This window comes from Oryx dammah, unplaced genomic scaffold (assembly GCF_014754425.2).
Source record: "Oryx dammah isolate SB20612 unplaced genomic scaffold, SCBI_Odam_1.1 HiC_scaffold_25, whole genome shotgun sequence".
Lineage (NCBI taxonomy): Eukaryota > Metazoa > Chordata > Mammalia > Artiodactyla > Bovidae > Oryx > Oryx dammah.
Window position 1 is genome coordinate 92,367,608 of NW_024070209.1, and position 20,230 is coordinate 92,387,837.

The following is a 20,230-nucleotide window of genomic DNA, read 5'->3' on the forward strand; positions in this document are numbered from 1 at the left end:
GTTCATAATTTGAGTGCTCATTCCTGGAATTTTGATTTGATGGGTGTGGTGATTCATTTTCTGTGTCAACTTGGCTGGGCTACAATTATTTAATCAAACACTAATCTGGGTGTGGCTGCCAAAGTATTTTGCAGGCTACTTAATACTACTTAATACTGCAATCAGTTGATTTTAAGAAAGGAGATGACTCTTGGTAATATAGCTGGGCATCATCTAGTTTGAAAAGCCTTAAGAACAAAAGCTGATGCTTCCAAGAGAACATATATGTATGTAACTGAATTGTATATATAATGCATATATGTAACAGAATCATTTTTGCTGTATACCTGAAACTAACATAACATTTTAAATACACTCTACTAAACAAAACAAAACAAAACAAAAAACAACAAAAAAAATAAAATTAGTAGTAGAGTGGATTTAACATTTTAAATTAGTTTAAAAATAGTAGTAGAGTGGATTTAAAATATTATATTAGTTTCTGGTATACAACAAAGTGATTTAGTTACATATATATGACATATACATATTATATGTATATATTCTTTTCCAGATTCATTTCCATTATTAGTTAATACAAGACTTTGAATATAATTCCCTGTGCTATATGGTAGGTCCTAAGTTGTTTACCTATTTTATATATAGTAGCGTGTATTGGTTAATCCCAAACTCCTAAATTCTGCTTCAAGAGAACAACAACTCCTAGCTGAGTTTCCTGCCTGCTGGCCTGCCCTATGGATTTTATTCTGCCCTTCTGGGTTTTGGGCTTCCCAGGTGACTCAGTTGTAAAGAATCTGCCTGCCAATGCAGGGGTCACAGGCTACAGGAGTTTGATCCCTGGGTGGGGAAGATACCCTGGAGGAGGAAATGGCAACACATTCCAGTATTCTTGCCTGGAGAATTCCATGGACAGAGGAGCCTGGTGAGCTACAGTCCACGGGGTCCCAAAGAGTCAGACATGCCTGAGTGACTGAGCGCGCTGTGGATGTTAGACTTTTCAACCCTGACAATGGTGGGAGCCAATACCCCAAAATAAAGCCATTTGTATCTCTGTTTTTATGTCTAATTATCTCTATATGTCTATCTCCCACATATACATATACACATACATTATATATATATATTTATATCATTTCTGTGTATCTATCTCCCCCATGTACATACATACATATATACATACATACGTACATATATACATACATACGTACATTTATACGTACATACATATGTAAATATATGTCCTATTTTGCTAAGAGCCCTGAGTGGGTCACCCACTGTAGCATTCAGGGTTCTCCAAAGAGGTAGAACAAATGGGTTCCTCTGGCCCATTTCAGCAGGAAGGAGTTTATTAAAGGACATTGTGTAGCTCATGGAAACAGCTACGGGACCAGAGAACGAGGCTCAGAGGCTTCACACCCAGGAACAGCAGCTGCTGCCCCAGAGAAGACACCTCTGCTGCTGCCACGGGACACAGACGTCTCCGACTGCACCTCTGCTGGCCAAACCCCACCGCTGCTGCCCCTGAAAGCTGGCTGCTGCTACCCATCCTTGCCAGAAAATGCATTCATTCTGCACAGTGCCTGCTTGCCCACTTTTCTCTACTTCAAATTCAAGTTACTTTTACTTCACGTCTGATTGGTAGAGCCTACCTCACAAGCCTGCACTCTGGCTCCAAGAGGAGGAGGGAAAGTGAGCTTTCTGGCTTGAACATTGGGAAGGAGGGACTCATAATGTGGAATCGTCTCCATCCATGGGAGGGTGTCCAAAGGGGCTGGCAAGCAGAGGTAGTCCACCTTGGTGGATCTGAGTTTTTAAGCTCTGTTTTGCCCCTGAGAACACTGCAAAGAACATCACAACTGTTGACCTGACAACAGCTCAACGTTATTGCCAGCCAAGAACTTATCAAGTGAAATCACAGAAGTGCAGATCAGAGATATAGCACACAGTATACAGAACCCTACTGTGATACAGAATGTACCCTTTTGTGTCTGACATTTTTGCTCAGCATATCAGTTGACATCCATGTTGTTGTGTGGATCAGCCATCTGATATTCTTTATTGCTATGTAAATATTTAACGTATACCACAGTTGACTTAATCTTTTCTGGTCAATTGTTCATAGACAGTTTGGTTGTTTCTTTCTTTTTTTAAAAAAAAATTATTGTGAATAATGCTGCCTCTAGGGCAGATTTTAACCCTTAAACAAGGACTCTCTTTTAAAAAGTCATCTTTTAAACTAAAAGAATTTAAAAAAAGAAAGAAAATTTAAAAATAAAGAAAAATAAACTAAAATAAAAATGTCATCTTTTCACAGACATAGAGAATGGACATGTGAACCCAGGAGTGAAGGGGAGAGTCGGACAAAGTGGGTTGACACACAGACACAACCAGGTGTAAAATAAATAGCTAGTGGGAAGCTGCTGTGTAGCCCAAGGAGCTCAGCTTGGTGCTCGGTGATAAACCAGAGCGGTGGGATGAGGGTGAGAGGGAAGCCCAAGAGGAAGCGGATATACATATACATACAGCTGATTCATTTTGTTGTACAACAGACACTAACACAACATTGTAAAGCAATTATACTCCACAAAAATAAACGAATAGAAAAGTCACCTTCCAAACACATTTATTATGGGAAATGGCTCCTGTTCTCTATTTTAAATCCCCTGCTCTTCCTTCTTTTGCTTTGTGACCTGATGGAAAGGCCCAGTGGATTCCAAGTGTGACATGCACCACTGGACGAGGGGAAAGGGAATTAAATATTTATTAAGAGCCTACTCTGTGGCATGTACTTTACCTGGCAATTTCATTAACTCTTACCAACAGCCTATGAGTCGATTTTCCTGTTTCATAAAGGTGAAACTAAGATGCAGAAAAATCAGCTTACTTGTCCAGAGTGGTACAGCTACAAAGTTGTGGGAGGCAGCAGTGTAATTCCAACGTGTGGTCAGTTTCCACCACATGCCCTAAGGCTCAAGACCTCCAGAACCAGAGACTCAGCAGGGATGGGCAAGGGAGGCGGGGGCGGGAAGAAGGGTGGAAGGTGCGGTGATGTGGTGGGCACTGGTGATGGGGATATACTTCCAGATGATTCTGTTGATGAGCCTCAGATGGAGACCGTGCACCCTACTGGGCTGCCTCTTGGTCATTCATTTCCTCTTTAGATGACTGACGTTTTTTTCTTTCCTCTCCTTGTGACTCACTTTTTCCAGGCTTGCTATCTTCTTTCTGATCTGTGACTTGCACTCTGCACACTGTGATAATGTTCACCAAAAAGCTGTCCCCCCAAACCTCCCATCTGCGGCTAACTTCCCCTCCCCGCCTCCCTTCTGGCCACTTTGGGCAAAGCTCCGACCCGGAGTGCCCCCTTCCCTCCCCACAGGGATACTCGAGTGCCTGCTCTTGTCTTAGTTCTCAGTTCTCATCTCTATAGGAGGGACTCAGGACAGATCCTGGTTTCTACCTCCTCCCCACTCACCCTGTGAGGTAGAGAAGTGGGAGGTACAGCAGGGCTTTTCTTGTTTGTTTTTTTTGAACATAAAGTTGACCACTTTAACCATTTTAAAGTATACTATTGAGTGGCACATAGTGCATTCACTATGGTGCAGTATTTAGTTCCAGAACATTTTCATCATTCCAAAAGGAAACCCTGCACCCACTAAATAGTCATTCTCCATTTCCTACGCTTCCCCTACCCCCCAGCTGTTCATCTGCTCCCTGTTTGATAGCGTTGTATTGTGCTAATCTCATCATACACAATATCTTATTAATTATCATGAAAGCAGCTTTGTGAAATTGGGGTTCTTCCTTGTATTTCCAGATTAGATGACTGAGGCTCAGAAAAGAGAGACTTCTGTGAGGTCATGAAGCCTGTAAATGGCAGAACCAGGAAGAGAAGCCATGGCCAAGTGCTGTGTCCAAACTGTGCTCACTGATGACCCAGATCTAAGAGGCCTTTCCTGTGATGAACATGGCATGCGTCTGAGTGGCACCTAAGCTCCATATTCTTTTCATTCTGAAGGTCAGTGGTCACAAAAAAAATGCAGTTAGCACATGTTCAAATGATTTAGGCTTTTGGAATTTTCCAGGATCTGGGATGCCGGCTTGAGGGAAGTAGCTTGGTGGCAAGATCCCAGATAATGTGACCCAAGACACTGTCGGTCGCCTTTTCAAATCTTGGAACCGCACGCAAGGCAGCAGAATAAGAAGAAATGGAGTGATTCCAAATGTGGCCCAGGCTGAGGGGAGTCCCATGAAGGGAAGACTCTAACGAGTACCAGATGCCTAGGTTTTGTGTGCTCGGCATCTGGACTCTCTCTTCAAGAGCTTGAGCTCCTGGTTCCCAGACTGTGTAGACTGACTTCCCTTGTGGTTCCAGAAATGGAAGAAGCAATTGCAATCTCCTTTTGCACAGAGATTTAATAGAAAAGTTACAATCGATATGTCATCAACATTTTCTTGGAAAATGTTGCTATTAAGGCTAATAGAAAACCTCCTTGCTAGTAAGGCTAATCTTTTCTGAACACTTCAGCCTACCTCCTACCTTGAAATTGTTCACTGCAATTCTCCAACTTTCTTTTCCTTTTTAAGATTAGCTTATTAGTTATATATTTTAAACTATTCTCTTAGTGCTTACCTTAGACATTATAATGTATATCATTTACTTAAAAATGCATCCATATGCCACAGCTAATATACTTTCCATATGTATAATCTACATGTATTTTGAGGTGGGTTTTAGTTCACTTGTTCATAACGAGTTGATAAACTGTGTCCAACTCTTTGCCACCCCAACGGTGCTCCGGCACTTTTGTAAATAATTAAGCCACTCCATGTGTGTGGGTCTATTTCTGGACTCTGCTATGTTTCACTGATTTGTTTATCCTATGACAAGACCACACTGACTTTTAGCTTTACAGTAAGGTTTTGTTTTTTTTTTTTTCCAGTTGGGATATAATTGCTCTATGGGCTTCCCAGGTGGTGCAGTGGTAAAGAGTCCACCTGCCAATACAGGAAATACAAGAGACAGTTTCCATCCCTGGGTTGGGAAGATCCCCTGGAGGAGGAAATGGCAGCCCACTCCAGTATTCTTGCCTGAAAAATTCCATGGACAGAGGAAACTGGCAGGCTATAGTCCATGGTGTCACAAAAAGTGGGATGTGACTGAGACTGAGCCAAAGGGTGATAATTGCTTTAGTTTCTGCCGAATAATGAAGTGGATCAGCTATATACATGTACACACATGCCCTTCTTCTTCGACCTCCCTCCTACCCTCCCATCCCACCTATCTAGGTCACCACAGAGCTCTGTACGGAGCTCCCTGTGCTACACAGCAGGAGTCTACCAGCCAGCTAGTTTACACTTGGCAGGGTGCACACATCAGTGTAAGTCTTGAAACTGTTCACTGCAATTCTCCAACTTTCTTTTCCTTTTTAAGATTAGCTTATTAGTTATATATTTTAAACTATTCTCTTAGTGCTTACCTTAGACATTATAATGTATATCATTTCCTTATTAAAGTCCCATATATATAATTTTTTTTTTTTACCATGTCCTGGTAAATTCAAGAACTCTAGAATATTTGAACTCCATTTCCCTTCTTCTTGCCTTTTATGCTATAGTGGTAATATGTTTTAATTCAAAATGTATTTTAAACTTCATAAGACACCCTTACTTTTGGTTAAACAGGCAATATTCACTTTTAATGAATATTAGTTCATTAATATTCATTTACCTGTATTTTCGCTCTTTACGCAGTGCTTCATTTCTTTCTGCATTTTACGCAGTGCTTCATTTCTTTCTGCATTTTGTGCTTCCCTCTGGGGTCATTTTCCTTCACCCTTTAGTGTGTCCTTTTGTGAGACTTCTAGTAATATAAGGTTATGCTTTTTTTTTTTTCCACCAATTACTCACTCTCTTCTGAATGCTCAGTAGCTACACCCTCAATGGCTTTAAATGGGAGAGTCTCTTGAATTTTTGTTTTGACTATTCACATTTGTATTTACAAGCACATCAACATCAGATAGTACTACCTTAGTTGTTTCAGGTTGATGTGAAACAAAGTCAGACTTTGTAAACTATGTGATTTGGTCCTATACCAGGTGGGCTGTACATAACACAATTTCTTGGTAGTTGGAATAAAGTGGTGGGAGAAATGAGTCATCCCACAGCATACAACAAGATGTTATGCTCACTATGCCAATGAAGAGTCGCTTCATGTTATGAAATATAATTTAGTTTCAGCAAAATGATATCATGCATAACATTAAATTAATGCTGTTAATTTATTAGTTTTGCTGTTTATTATTATTATTTTTAAAATTACCAAATATATTTATTTATTTGAATTAAGTAATTGGTTTTTGCATGTTTTCATTCTTCTTATTTGTAATCTCCAAAAGGTGGGGATGAGACCTCATCTTGTATAAGTACGTTAGCCTAAGCCATTTATTTATACATAGCTCTATTATTATTTATGTTTAAGTAGCATTATAATATGGGCTTCCCTGATGGCTCAGTGATAAAGAATCTGCCTGCCAACGCAGGAGACTCGAGTTTGATCCCTGGGTCAGGAAGATCTCATGAAGAAGGAAATGGCAACCCACTCCAGTATTCTTGCTGGAAAATTCTAAGGACAGAGGAGCCTGGTGGGCTACAGCCCATGGGGTGGCAAAGAGTCAGACGTGACCTAGTGATTAAATGACATTAACAACAAATTCCTATAGGTTCTATTTTTTGTCTCCTATTCCCCCACCACAAACATCTCTACTCTTGTTTGTTTTCCTTTTCCCATGAGTGTTACTATCAGTCTCTGTTCTGGTCTGTCTTTTTAGCCCATCCACCAAGAACTTCTCTCTAGTTTATTCTTGCACAGCATCCCAATTACCCAGATCAGTGTGGTACTTGCAATGATAATCCAATACTAAAAGCACAATAGGGAGAGTTATTAATCCCATTTGGACCCAAGAATAAAAACGCTCAGAGAAAGCCATAGCGGTGATGTCAGGCCTCAAGGGATGGTAACTAAGTGGAAAGGGCTTCCCTGGTGGTACAGATGATAAAGAACCTACCTGCAATGTGGGAGACCTGGGTTCGATCCCTGGGTTGGGAAGATCTCCTGGAGGAGGGCATGGCAACCTATTTCAGTATTCTTCCCTGAAGAATCCCCATGGACAGAGCTACCTGGCAAGCTATAGTCCACGAGGTCAAAAAGAGTCGGACACGACTGAGTGACTAAGCACACACAACAAAGTGGAAAAGAGGCAAATATATTACAATCCCATATGAAAACATGGAGGTGTGTAAAAAGAAGTGTTTGGGGAATGCAGCATAGTTCAGAATTTGATATAGGGTATTGATAGTCATTTGGGCTTCCCAGGTGGTGCTAGTGGTAAAGAACCCACCTACCAGTGCAGGAAATGCAAGAGATGGGGATTCAATCCCTGGGTCGGGAAGATGCCCTGGAGGAGGGCATAGCAACCCACTCCAGTATTCTTGTCTGGAGAATCCCATGGACAGTGGAGCCTGGAGGGCTACAGTCCATGACGTCACAAGGAGTCAGACATGACTGAAGCAACTTGGCATACACACACACGGATGGTGAATACATAGCTGACTTGCTGCAATCTCCTCCCATTCCATATCTGTGGCAGACATAGCTAAACCATCACAGGGCATTTTCCTCACTGGGATTGAGCAGAGGCCTTGAACCATTCTCCAATTAACATTCTAGGCAGCTACTTTTAATTAAGTGGTAGTGGCATAAGAGGTGAAACTTATTTGTTGTTCTGGGGATGAGAGAATGAGATGTCATGAGTAATTGAGGCTGGGGAGTTAGTTAGCCAGGAACCAGGCTGAGAAATTGCTTTTGATGATGGAATTGGTGATTATAATCTCTTGGGGAAAGAGAAAACTTTCTGTGCTTCGAGTGTGAAATATCAGAAAAGTCTCAGTATTCTGGGAACTGCCTATGTGGACCTGCTCTAGTCTATGACCTTGTTAACAAGACCCGGGAGAAATTCTGTTTGAGGATTCCCTAGCTACCCTGCTTTGGTCCTAATTAGCCACTCAGGGAAGTTTGTGGTTTAATTAAGAAACATCTATAGTTAAAAGTTTGGCTTCTCCTAACTGAGCGGTGATTAGGAATTAAGCAGGGTTTCTCCATGGAAACGTAGCCTTTGGACATCACCAACTCAAAGCACCGCAGGGACAGAGGTCCTTTCTCAGGCTCATCTATCTGCCTCACTTCCCAATCAGATAAGTTGGGCCTATCTGGGTCTGCTCTGGAATTACACTTGGAACTGAGGCACCAGGTTGGAGGATGGGTCTGGCATGGCTGTAGATATCCCTTGTAATTTCCTTTGTGTTGAAGGAGACCTACAATTATAAGACAGGATTGGTGAAAGCCCTGAGGCAGAAGTGTGTCTGGTGTGTGTGAGGAATAATAAAAGGGCAAATGGACTGGACTGAATGAGCAGAAAGAGGCAGGAGATGAGTCCAAACTGATCAGAGAACCAGTTCATCTAGGACCTTGTAGACAGACCATCTGTCAGTATTTTGTTGTCAATGCATTTTCTTTTTACTTAAGAAACGTTTCTCTAGCCCAAGGCCTAAAATATGACTACCTTTATTTTCTACAATGTTATTTTTAAGATGAAGTCTTATTACACATAAAGTACAATTTATATACAATAAAATTTATCCATATTAAGTATTTTGTTGATCAGTTTTGACAATTGTCTTCTCTTTTGTAGCAATTACAGTCAAGACAGAGAACATTTTCAGCACCCTGGACATTTCTCTTGCCCCTCTAGTAATTTTTCTTCTCCCACTCCCAGCTCCAGGCAAACACTGATCTGATTTCCTGTCTCCCCTACCTCCAGAAAAAATGTCATATAAATAGGATCACACAGTATGTAGCTTTTTAGTTTGTTTATTTAGCTTCTTTCACTTTGCATACTGCTTTTGACTTTCATCCAAGTTGTTGTATCATCATAGTTCTTGCCTTTTTAGTTCAGTATCATTTCCTGTGTAGATATACCATTATTTGTTGATCCACCCAGCAGTTCCTAGACTGTCTTAGATTTTGGCTAGTATGAATAAAGATGCTACAAAACACTGGCATACATTTCTTTGTGTAAGCGCAATTTTCATTTCTTTTGGAGTATCTAGGAGTGGGATTTCTGGGTTACATGGTAGGGGTATGTTAAACCTTTTAAGAAACTGTCAAATCATTTTAAGCAATTGTTCCATTTTTGCAATGAATGAGATTTCCAGATGCTCAGGACTTGGATTCAGTCTTTAAAATTTCCTCTCTGGGCCGCTCCAAGCTAGCCCTCAGGCAGCACCATGAGCAACCTAAAGCCTGATGGCAAGCACAGCACTGGCAGGGCGTGGGCTCCGGCGGCACCCTGGAGGAGGAGGTCAGGACACTGTGGGTCAGTGAGTTCCCTGTGGACATTAAACCCAGACAACTTTACCTGCTCTTCAGGCCTTTCAAGGGGTATGAAGCGTCCCTGATCATGCTCACATCAAGACAGCCTGTTGGTTTTGTGGTCTTTGACTGTTGGGCAGGAGCAGCAGCCGCCAAGAATGCATTGAATGGTATTTGCTTTGATGCTGAAAACCTGCAGTCTTTGAGGCTAGAGTTTGCCAAAGCCAACACCAAGATGGCCAAGGACAAGCTAAAGTGAAAGTCGCTCAGTCGTGTCTGACTCTTTGCGACCCCATGGACTATACAGTCCATGGACTTCTCCAGGCCAGAATACTGGAGTGGGTAGCCGTTCCCTTTTCCAGGGGCTCTTCCTAACCTAGGGATTGGACCCAGGTCTCTGGCATTGCAGGCGGATTCTTTACCAGCAGAACCACAAAGGAAGACGACGAGATAAAGGGAAGAACAAGCGAATGGCTACAGCAAATCCTGCCAATGCCCACCCCACCCTTGGAGCACATGGCATCTCAGGGGACCCCTATAACCCGATGGGGGCCGCTCTGAGCCCCGCATCCCCAGAGGCCCGGGCCCCTACCCTCTGTACACTATGGAGCTGATCCCAGCTATCTCACATACTGCCCGTTCACCTGCCCAGCCGCCACCGCTGCTGCTGCGCCCTGCATGCTCAGGTGCGTTGGTTCAGTTCAGCTCAGCTCAGTTGCTCAGTCGCGTCTGACTTTTTGTGACCCCATGGACTGCAGTACTCCAGGCTTCCCTGTCCATCCCAACTCCTGGAGCTGCCTCAGACTCACATCCATTGAGTAGGTGATGCCATTCAAACATCTCATCCTCTGTCATCCCCTTCTCCTCTCACCTTCAGTCTTTCCCAGCATCAGGGTCTTTTCCCAGTGAGTCAGTTCTTCGCATCAGGTGGCCAAAGTATTGGAGCTTCAGCTTCAGGATCAGTCCTTCCAATGAATATTCAAGACTGATTTCCTTTAGGAGGGATTGGTTGAATCTCCTTGCAGTCCAAGAGACTCTCAAGAGTCTTCTCCAGCACCACACACAGATCAGAAGCACTAGGTGTGCTGGTACACTTCCTCTGATACCACCCAGCCAGGATGGAAATATCAGCACTTCTGTTTGCTCTTTACCCTTGTCACCACAGCTCGAGGCCCCCGCCCCACAGGGGAGGAAGCCACTCGGAGTGCCCCGTGCCCCCAGGTGGCCCTGCAGAGCTGCTGCCCTCCAAAGACTGTGAATTTTAAGCCTGACTCTTTTTCTTCCTCTCTTCCTCCTCAGGCCTGTCCTGCCCCACAGCCTGTCTCCAAGGCCTCAGGGCTGGATTCAGGGCCTTTCTTGCTGGAGTCAGGGCTCCTTGGGGACTGAGCAAGTCCCAACCTCCCAAATCTGCTTCTGTAACCCCAGCTCAAGACACTGAGGCATTTACTTTTGAATGTTTTCTGGCATGAATTAAGACACTTAAAACTATGTGTACATGAGTGTACAGTTTGTTCTCACATTGCTTCACCATGGCAACAAGGCCTGGCCACTAAGGGCTCATCATCATTCTGGGTCCCTCTCCCTACCCCCCTGCCCTGCACCCACCTGGCTTCATCGAGGACCAAGCCCTGTAGCCAGTTCTGCTCGGTGGCTGGCACTCCACCACCCTCCCCCCGCCCCCAACTCACTTCCAGGGTGAACAGGAAGGACCACCCAGCCAAGACAGAGCGTTTTCCTGGTTATTTCAAATCAGGGGGCTCTGCTTCCTCCTCCTCAGATGGGCCAACAACCATTAAGAAAATCCTTTCTCTGCTCATTTTGCTTACCTCTCCCCGGTGTACTCTGGCACACCTCACCCCTGCCATGGCTCCTCAGTCTTTCCAAACTTTGAAACCAACCAAAAAAGTGAAAGTATTTTTGTACCCTGTGTAACAAAATGTTTATGCAACATGAAAGAGGAGAGTGAAAAGGCTGGCTTAAAGCTCAACATTAAAAAAACTAAGATCATGGCATCCCATCCTGTCATCACAATAGATGGGGAAACAATGGAAACAGTGATGGACTTTATTTTTGGGGGCTCCAAAATCACTGCAGATATGAAAGTAAAAGACCCTTGCTGCTTGCTATGACCAACCTAAGTCTGAAAGTGAAAGTTTAGTCGCTCAGTCGTGTCTGACTCTTTGCGACCCCCTGGAATGTAGACTACTAGGCTCCTCCATCCACGGGATTTTTCAGGCAGGAGTACTGGAGTGGGGTGCCATTTCCTTCGTGACCAACCTAGACAGCGTATTAAAAAGCAGAGACATTACTTTTCTGACAAGGGTCCGTCTAGTCAAAGCTATGGTTTTTCCAGTAGTCATATATGGATGTGAGAGTTGGACTATAAGGGAAGCTGAGTGCCAAAGAACTGATGCTTTTGAACTGTGGTGTTGGAGAAGACTCTTGAGAGTCCCTTGGACTGCAAGGAGATCAAACCAGTCAATCCTAAAGGAAATCAGTCTTGAATATTCATTGGAAGGACTGATGCTGAAGCTGAAGCTCCAATACTTTAGCCACCTGATGCGAAGAACTGACTCATTGGGAAAAGACCCTGATGCTGGGAAGGATTAAAGGCAGGAGGAGAAGGGGATGACAGAGGATGAGACGTTTGGATGGCATCACTGACTCAATGGATGTGAGTCTGAGGCAGCTCCGGGAGTTGGTGATGGACAGGAAATTCTGGCGGTGCTGCAGTCCATGCGGTCACGAAGAGTTGGACACGACTGTGACTGAATTGAACTGCACTGAACTGAAAGCTTCGTGTGTGTGTGCAATTAATTATTGAAGAACCCTTGTCAGCCTTGTCAGATAAGTTTAACGTTTTCTTTTGAGGCATGAAGAAAAAAAAAGGGTTTCCTTTCTTCAGCAGTGAGCCTTAGCATTTTCCTAGCTTAAGAAAAATGAAGGAAAAATTGTGAAATTTTTTGTTTTGTGAGCACATCGGTGCTTTGCTGTTGGCTGCAGCTGTGGCTGTCTTGCCATTTTCAGACTTAGAAGATGAGGTAGCTCTTGTAATTGCTGATCTTGTGAGAATGTGAAACTGGATAATATATGAAACACAAAATGCAAGAAATCATCCAAAGTAAAAATGAAAAAAAAAATAGCACACTGTCGATTATTGTAGCTTAGTAAGTCTTGAAGCTAGGTAGTGTGAGTCCCCTCCTTCTTATTTTTTCTCAAATTTATTTTGATTCTTCTAGGTTCTTTGGCATTTTCATATAAATTTTAGAATACTTTTTTTAAATTTCTGTAAAAAAAACTGGTAGAATTAAAGTAACTTTTGGTTTTTAATATTTTTTATCTTATTTTGGTATCCCTTATGGGGAAGTAAATTTTAAAAAACTATACTTCTGCTACCCAGAGATGACCATTGTTTTTCCAGTTTGGTGAGTTTTCTTCTCTGACTTAAAAATTATTTATCTTTATAGTAGATCTTACGTCCGAAGAGTTTAAGGCAGCTTGGAAAAACATATAAGCTACAAGATGCGTAAACTGAAAATAAGGTTAGACAAGCACAAAAGAAGGAATAAACAAGGGTGGGGACATAAAATTGAGCCAGGAATGACTCTGAAAATGCAGATGGTAATGACCCTTATTATGGGTGAGCCTTAGATTTGGCTCCAAGCTTTCTGATCAGTCACAGAATTCACAACCAAAGATAAAAATAAACAGTCGCTTAGATGAAATACTAACATCTGTGTTCTAAGAACAGACACAATGCATGAGCTTTCTTTTAATCAGCTTCAGCTAGAGGCTTTTGGAAATCACACTGGTGCATCAAAATTAATATTCGTAATGGTTTGGAGGCAAAAATCACACTGTCTAGATGGCACTAGTGGTAAAGACTCCACATGCCAATACAGAAGACACGAGAATTGTGGGTTCAATCCCTAGGCTGAGAAGACCCCTTGAAGTAGGAAATGGCAAGTATTCTTGCCTGGTAAACCCCATGGACAGGGGAGCCTGCTGGGCTACAGTCAATGGAGTTGCAAAGAGTTGGACATGACTGAGTGGCTGAGCACACAGATGTTTATATCTCCAGTGATCTGCGTTGACAATATACTGGATATCAGATCCGTGAGAAAGTATGGATGTTATACATGTCATTTGGGCCATCTTCTCCAGATAATTTTTCCTTTAGTTAACCTTTGGATAAACATCAAGTGTCAGTGAGCTCTACTATGGAGAACAGTGTGGAGATTCCTTAAAAAACTGGAAATAGAACGGCCATACGACCCAGCAATCTCACTGCTGGGCATACACACTGAGGAAACCAGAACTGAAAGAGACACGTGTACACATGTTCATCGCAGCACTGTTTATAATAGCCAGGACATGGAAGCAACCCAGATGTCCATCAGCAGATGAATGGATAAGAAAGCTGTGGTACATATACACAATGGAGTATTACTCAGCCATTAAAAAGAATACATTTGAATCAGTTCTAATGAGGTGGATGAAACTGGAGCCTATTATACAGAGTGAAGTAAGCCAGAAAGAAAAACACCAATACAGTATACTAATGCATATATATGGAATTTAGAGAGATGGGAACGATAACCCTGTATGCGAGACAGCAAAAGAGACACAGATGTATAGAAGAGTCTTTTGGACTCTGTGGGAGAGGGAGAGGGTGGGATGATTTGGGAGAATGGCATTGAAACCTGTATATTATCATATGTGAAGTGAATCGCCAGTCCAGGTTTGATGCATGATACAGGATGCTCGGGGCTGGTGCAGTGGGATGACCCAGAGGGATGGTATGGGGAGGGAGGTGGGAGGGGGGTTCAGATTGGGAACACGTGTACACCCATGGCGGATTCATGTGGTGGCTTCTCTTGTTGAGCACGTGCTCTAGGCCTGCGGGCTTCAGTAGCTATGCACAGTGGCTCAGCAGTTTCAGCTCGTGGGCTCTAAAACACAGGCTCAGTAGCTGGGGCTCATGGGCTTAGCTGCTCCAAGGCATGTGGAATCTCCCCGGGTTTGAACTACCAGGGTTTGAACTCGTGTTTCCTGCACTGGCAGGTGGATTCTTGACCACTGCCCCACCAGGGAAATCCCGGAGGGTTTTTTGTCTTTCTCAGTGGGAGGAAATGAATAGGTGAAATAGAGAGCATTTTTAAGGCAGTGAAACTAGCCTATTATATACCTCATAGAGCTCAAATTGTCATCTCACTACACTGTATTCAATGTTAATGTTGAAAAATGAGGGCAATTGTTCTCCAAGTGACTAAACCAAATTATACTCCTTTGTGCACTGTCATAGACTTTCACTGTTCCCTACACTCACTGGTGTTCAGAATTACCAGAAATATTTTTTTTTCTTGTTCATCTGCTGTGTGTAAAATAATATCTCACCCTGGTTGTAAATTTTCCTAATCACTCCTGAGGGTGAGCACAAACCATATTTTGATAAACAATCTTTCTAAATGATGTTTTCTTTCTTCTGAAAGAGTGGATATGGCATGTAATTTGACTTCTCTGATGAGTCTAAATGCCATCTTTCTTCAGAGCATAATGGAGAGTGGTCTTCAGGTATGTAGCACATGAAACCAGTGGCTCCAGGGGAGGTTGGGCAGAGAAGTAAAAAGTGGATCTAAGAGAAGAATCATAATGAAGACAATGGGTTTGGGAAGGCAAATGGGAGGACGATAGAGCTGCCCACTAGGCTGCTGACAGGCTAGTTTTCTACTGCAGCTGCAATTGATGGCACAATAGTAAAGAATTGATAGTAAAGAATTTGCCTGCCAGTGCAGGAGATGTAAGATGAAGGTTCGATCCCTGGATGGGGATGATCCCTCGGAGGAGGAAATGACTACTCACTCCAATATTCTTGCCTGGAAAATTCCATGGACAGAGGAGCCTGGCCGGCTACTGTCCATGGAGTCGCAAAAGAGTCAGACACGTTTGAGAAACTGATCACACAGGTACAGGGGCAATTAAAGTGGAGTTCTAGCTACCGAGTTCTGATACTTTCTATCTTCTGTGTCTTGCAGAGCCCCTTGTTTTATCCAGGTAGCTGTAGAAGTCCTGGTGTAGAGTTGTCATACGTAAATGCAGTTCCAGTACATGGTGTAATGCTAGTTGCCTCAGATCATCTGAGAAGCTTATGAAAAATCCCTGAGCCTCTCCTCTGTAGATTCTTTTAAAAAATTTTTGTTACCTAATTTTATTAAAAAAAAATGTTTATCTGACTGCACTGGGTCTTAGTTGCAGCATGCTGGATCATTAGTTGCAGCATATGGGATCTAGTTCCCTCACCAGGAATGGAATCCAGGCCCCCTGTAATGGGAGTCCAGAGTCTTAGCCACTGGGCCACCAGGGAATTCCTTCCTCTGTAGATTCTGATTCACCTAGTCTAGAATGGGACATAGAAGGCTATATCTCCCCATTTCCCAGATTTTTCTGAGTATTTTCCCAGAACTTACCTCAGAGAATCAGGAGCTGATGCTTGTATTTTTTGCTGCCAGACTCTGATGTGGCCAGAAGCTTTTGCAGACATCCCAATCTGCCCAGAAGGAAGGAAACACCGCTGTACCCTGCTCCATTTTGTCAGGCATAGACATAGAGTCTTCCTCAGGTGGCCAGAGTACAGTAAGTTCAGTTCAGTTCAGTCGCTCGGTCATGTCTGACTCTTTGCGACCCCATGAACTGCAGCACGCCAGGCCTCCCTGTCCATCGCCAATTCCCAGAGTCCACAACAAACCCATGTCCATTGAGTCGGTGATGCCATCCAACCATCTCATCCTCTGTCATCCCCTTCTGCTTCTGCTCTCAATCTTTCCCAGCATCAGGGTCTTTTCAAATGAGTCAGCTCTTCACATCAGATGGCCAAAGTATTGGAGTTTCAGCCTCAGCATCAATCCTTCCAAGGAAGACCCAGGACTGATCTCCTTTAGGATGGACTGGTTGGATCTCTTTGCAGTCCAAGGAACTCTCAAGAGTCTTCTCCAACACCACAGTTCAAAAGCATCAGTTCTTCAGCACTCAGCTTTCTTTATAGTCCAGCTCTCACATCCATACATGACCACTGGAAAAACCATAGCCTTGACTAGAAGGACCTTTGTTGGCAAAGTAATGTCTCTACTTTTTAATATGCTGTCCAGGTTGGTCATAACTTTCCTTCCAAGGAGCAAGCGTCTTTTAATTTCATAAGGCTATATCTGTTGACAAACCTAGACAGCATATTTAAAAGCAAACATCACTTTTCTGACACAGGTGCATCTAGTCAGAGCTATGATTTTTCCAGTAGTCACCTACAGATATGAGAGCTGGACCTTAAAGAAGGCTGACCATCAAAGGATTGATGCTTTCTAACTGTGGTGCAGGAGAAGACTCTTGAGAGTCCCTTGGACTGCAAGGAGATCAAGCCAGTTAATTCTAAAGGAAATCAGTCCTGAATAATCATTGGAAGGACTGATGTTGAAGCTGAAGCTCCAAAACTTTGGCCACCTGATGGGAAGAGCTGACTTTTTGGAAATGACATTGATGTTGGGAAGGATTGAAGTCAGGAGGAGAAGGGGATGACAGAGGATGAGATGGTTAGATGGCATCACTGACTCAAAGGACATGAGTTTGAGCCAACTCTAGGAGATAGAGAAGGACAGGGAGGACTGGTATGCTGCAGTCCATGGGGTTGCAAAGAGTCGGACATGACTGAGAGACTGAGCAATAACAAATGCCTATTGATAATATTTTATTGAAGAATTACATGATAGAAAAGAAAAGTACACCATAGAAACTACTTCCAAGTATAGCAATAGGCCCTAACTTCTCCTAAGAAATCATCAGGCCAGCTGCTAGCCTGTCTCCAAGTGGACAAAAGCATTTCCTGTCCCTAGACATGGAGGTCTTCTCAACACCTATCACAGTCAGAGCTCAAGTGCTTCTCAAGAGCCCTGAAAAGAGAAGGGTTTCCCCTTACCTGTTTCTAGGTTCCAGATCTTCATGAAATCAGCCATTCTGTGCCCATGACTGATAGAATAAGGAGATATTTGGTCAAGAGAAATTAATGCAGGATATTCATTTTCAGCTGCACTTGAAAGGGGTGAATGACAAAAGAATGGGAGGGGGAGATGAGGACTGAGTATGAAGACTCTGGCCAGTTGAGGGGCTGCAATAAGGTGGCTTTGATTGGTGGATATATATGTATATATGAATATATTGTATACTTATATAATTATACTATAAATAAGACAGTAGATTCTAGTCTTGTCAGTCATCTACACCATTTTTAATGGACTCTTGGTTTAGGAGTGCTAACCTTCAGTAGCTTGATGTACACACCAAGAATCATCAGAAGTGAGGGGCCTCAGGAGAAGGGTTACCCCTGAGCATGCCCACAGGAGTGCTGCCTAGGACATCCTCCTGCTCATCAGCTTCCTCAGGCCTCTCTTCATATCTTTGTTCCTCAGGCTGTAGATAAAAGGGTTCAGCATGGAGGACAGAACGGTGTAGATGACTGTTGCCACTCGGTCCTTGATGGTGTAGGTAGACAGGGGTCGGAAATAAACATAAATAATCCTTCCATAAAAGAGGGTCACCATGGTGACATGGGAACCACAGGTAGAGAAAGCATTATGTTTCCCAGCAGCTGAAGGGATCTTAAGAACAACAGTGAGGATTCGTAGGTAAGAGATGATAACACATATGAAAGGGCTCACCAGGGTTACCAGTCCTTCGGTGTTAATTACAATTTCATTGACAAGCGTGGAGGAGCAGGACAGTTTCAGTAGAGGGTTGATGTCGCAAAGGAAGTGGTGGATGATATTGGAGTCACAAAAGAGAAGACGATTTATCAGGAGAACCAGTAAGAGGGAATGGAGGTGAGCGATGGAGCAGGAGAAGGTCACCAGCAGGACACAGCGGCGGCGGCTCATGGTGGTGACATAGTGGAAGGGGTCGAAGATGGCCACATAGCGGTCAATGGCCATGGCTGCCAAGAGGTAACTCTCTGTGTTGGCAAAAGCCAAGAAGAAATACATCTGGGTCATACACTCAGCATAGGAGATGGACTTCTGCTTTGACAGAAAGTTCACCAGCATCTTGGGAACTATGGTGGTTGTGTAGCAAACATCAATAAAGGATAAAATGCTAAGGAAAAAATACATGGGTGTCTGGAGCTGCGTGTCAGAGAGGATGGCCAGGATGATAAGCACGTTTCCCACTATGGTGACTACGTACATGATGAAGAAGAGGGCAAAGAGTGGCTTCTGGTCCTCGGGCCGGGAGGAGAGTCCCAGGAGGATGAACTCGGAGACACTGCTGGTTTGGTTAACTCTCTCCATGGTCTTGCATAGGCCAATGCATATATTCAAATATATAGTAAAAAAAAAATTTTTAATTCAACAAATTTCAACTCATTCCTCTCTTTCCTAGGATACCTATAAAAAGTCCATGATTTTGTCATCCTTTCCACAGTCCACAAAAGTAAGTTGAACAATAAAATTGAACCTGTGTTAAGTACAAGGACATCAGAGAGCAAATTTCCTTTCAGAAAGAATCCCAGGTAGACTTCAGCAATGCACAATTCTTATTTCCCTACAAATATTTATTAGATTTGCTGAAGTTCATCTCTCTACCATCCTTGCAAACAAAACAGAACAAATAAACAAAAAAACAAACAGTGAATCAGGTAAATAAGATAACTGTTGCCATAGGCACACAGTGTCAATAGTCGCCCTTTCAGAGCCAATATTTTAATTTAAACCTGGTTTGAGGGGGAAGAAAAAAAGCTGTATTATAGAGTTGGCCAAAATTTCATTTGGGGTTTTCCATAAGATGATATGGAAAAACCTGAATGAACTTTTTGGTCAGCCCAATGTTTGAACCTATGCATTAGAACATTCATAAACATTGAGGATTTATGGTCTCACAATTATTCAGTATCATTGTTTTAAACACTCATTAGGAACCCAACACTGAGATTAAAAAGATGAGTGATTCTCAGTTCCTATTCTTAAGGTGGTTATAGTCTGGCAGGAAAGACAAACTTTTACACAAATAACTGCCACAAAATTCTACAGGTATGGTGATAGACTTATTGAAAAGCAGCAAGCATCATGTGGTGTCTTTGAGAAGAGTGTGTATTTTGAAATCAGCTCTTTCACTTTCTGGCTGTGTGGCTTCGGGCTGATTACCTAAAAGCTCTGTTTCCTGGTGTCCTTCTCTGTAGTCTGGGAGAGTAAATACCTCCCTTCTCGGCTTCCTCTTCTCCTGCTCCACCATTGTCTTCACATCTTCCTTTACTTCCTGCCCAAATCCTCTCCTTTGTCAGATGTACCTGGATGCTCTTGAGAACAGTTATTCTGTACTTCTTTGCAAAACCTCATAGCTTTCATATTTTTCATTGTTTGACCATGCTTCACCCAAGTTTATGAGACTTGGTGGGAGAAACATTTATTTGTGTTTTGTATGATTTGAAAATGAGTGCACAATTAAGAGAAACAATAGTCATGCTTAAGACCTAGGCTTCCCTGGTGGCTTAGATGGTAAAGCGTTTGCCCGCAATACAGGAGACCCGGGTTCGATTCCTAGGTTGGGAAGATCCCTAGAGAAGGAAATGGCAGTCCACTCCAGCACTCTTACCTGGAGAATCCCATGGACAGAGGAGCGTGATAGGCTACAGTCCATGGGGTCACAAAGAGTCGGATACGACTAGCAACTTCACTTTCACTTTCAAGACCTATTAAGCTTTACTGTGTATTAGGCAGTGAGCTAAATGCTTTATGTATATTACAGACAACAACTCTCTAACCTGGT

The 20,230-nt window shown here is 43.0% G+C and overlaps 1 protein-coding gene and 1 pseudogene across 1 annotated transcript; one reads left to right on the forward strand and one right to left on the reverse strand.

The window, feature by feature from the left end:
* Positions 1–9,345: 9,345 nt before the first annotated feature.
* LOC120852294 lies at positions 9,346–10,695 on the forward strand (annotated as a pseudogene).
* Positions 10,696–17,823: 7,128 nt separating this feature from the next.
* LOC120851949 (olfactory receptor 1L1-like) lies at positions 17,824–18,768 on the reverse strand. Its single transcript, XM_040225051.1, has one exon. The coding sequence runs from the start codon at positions 18,754–18,756 to the stop codon at positions 17,824–17,826; it is 933 nt and encodes a 310-aa protein (XP_040080985.1). The 5' UTR covers positions 18,757–18,768.
* Between the last annotated feature and the right edge of the window lie 1,462 nt (positions 18,769–20,230).

What these genes read in the sequence shown, in the direction of transcription:
- LOC120851949 (XM_040225051.1), bottom strand. Translation starts at nt 18,756, where the DNA reads ATGGAGAGAGTTAACCAAACCAGCAGTGTCTCCGAGTTCATCCTCCTG.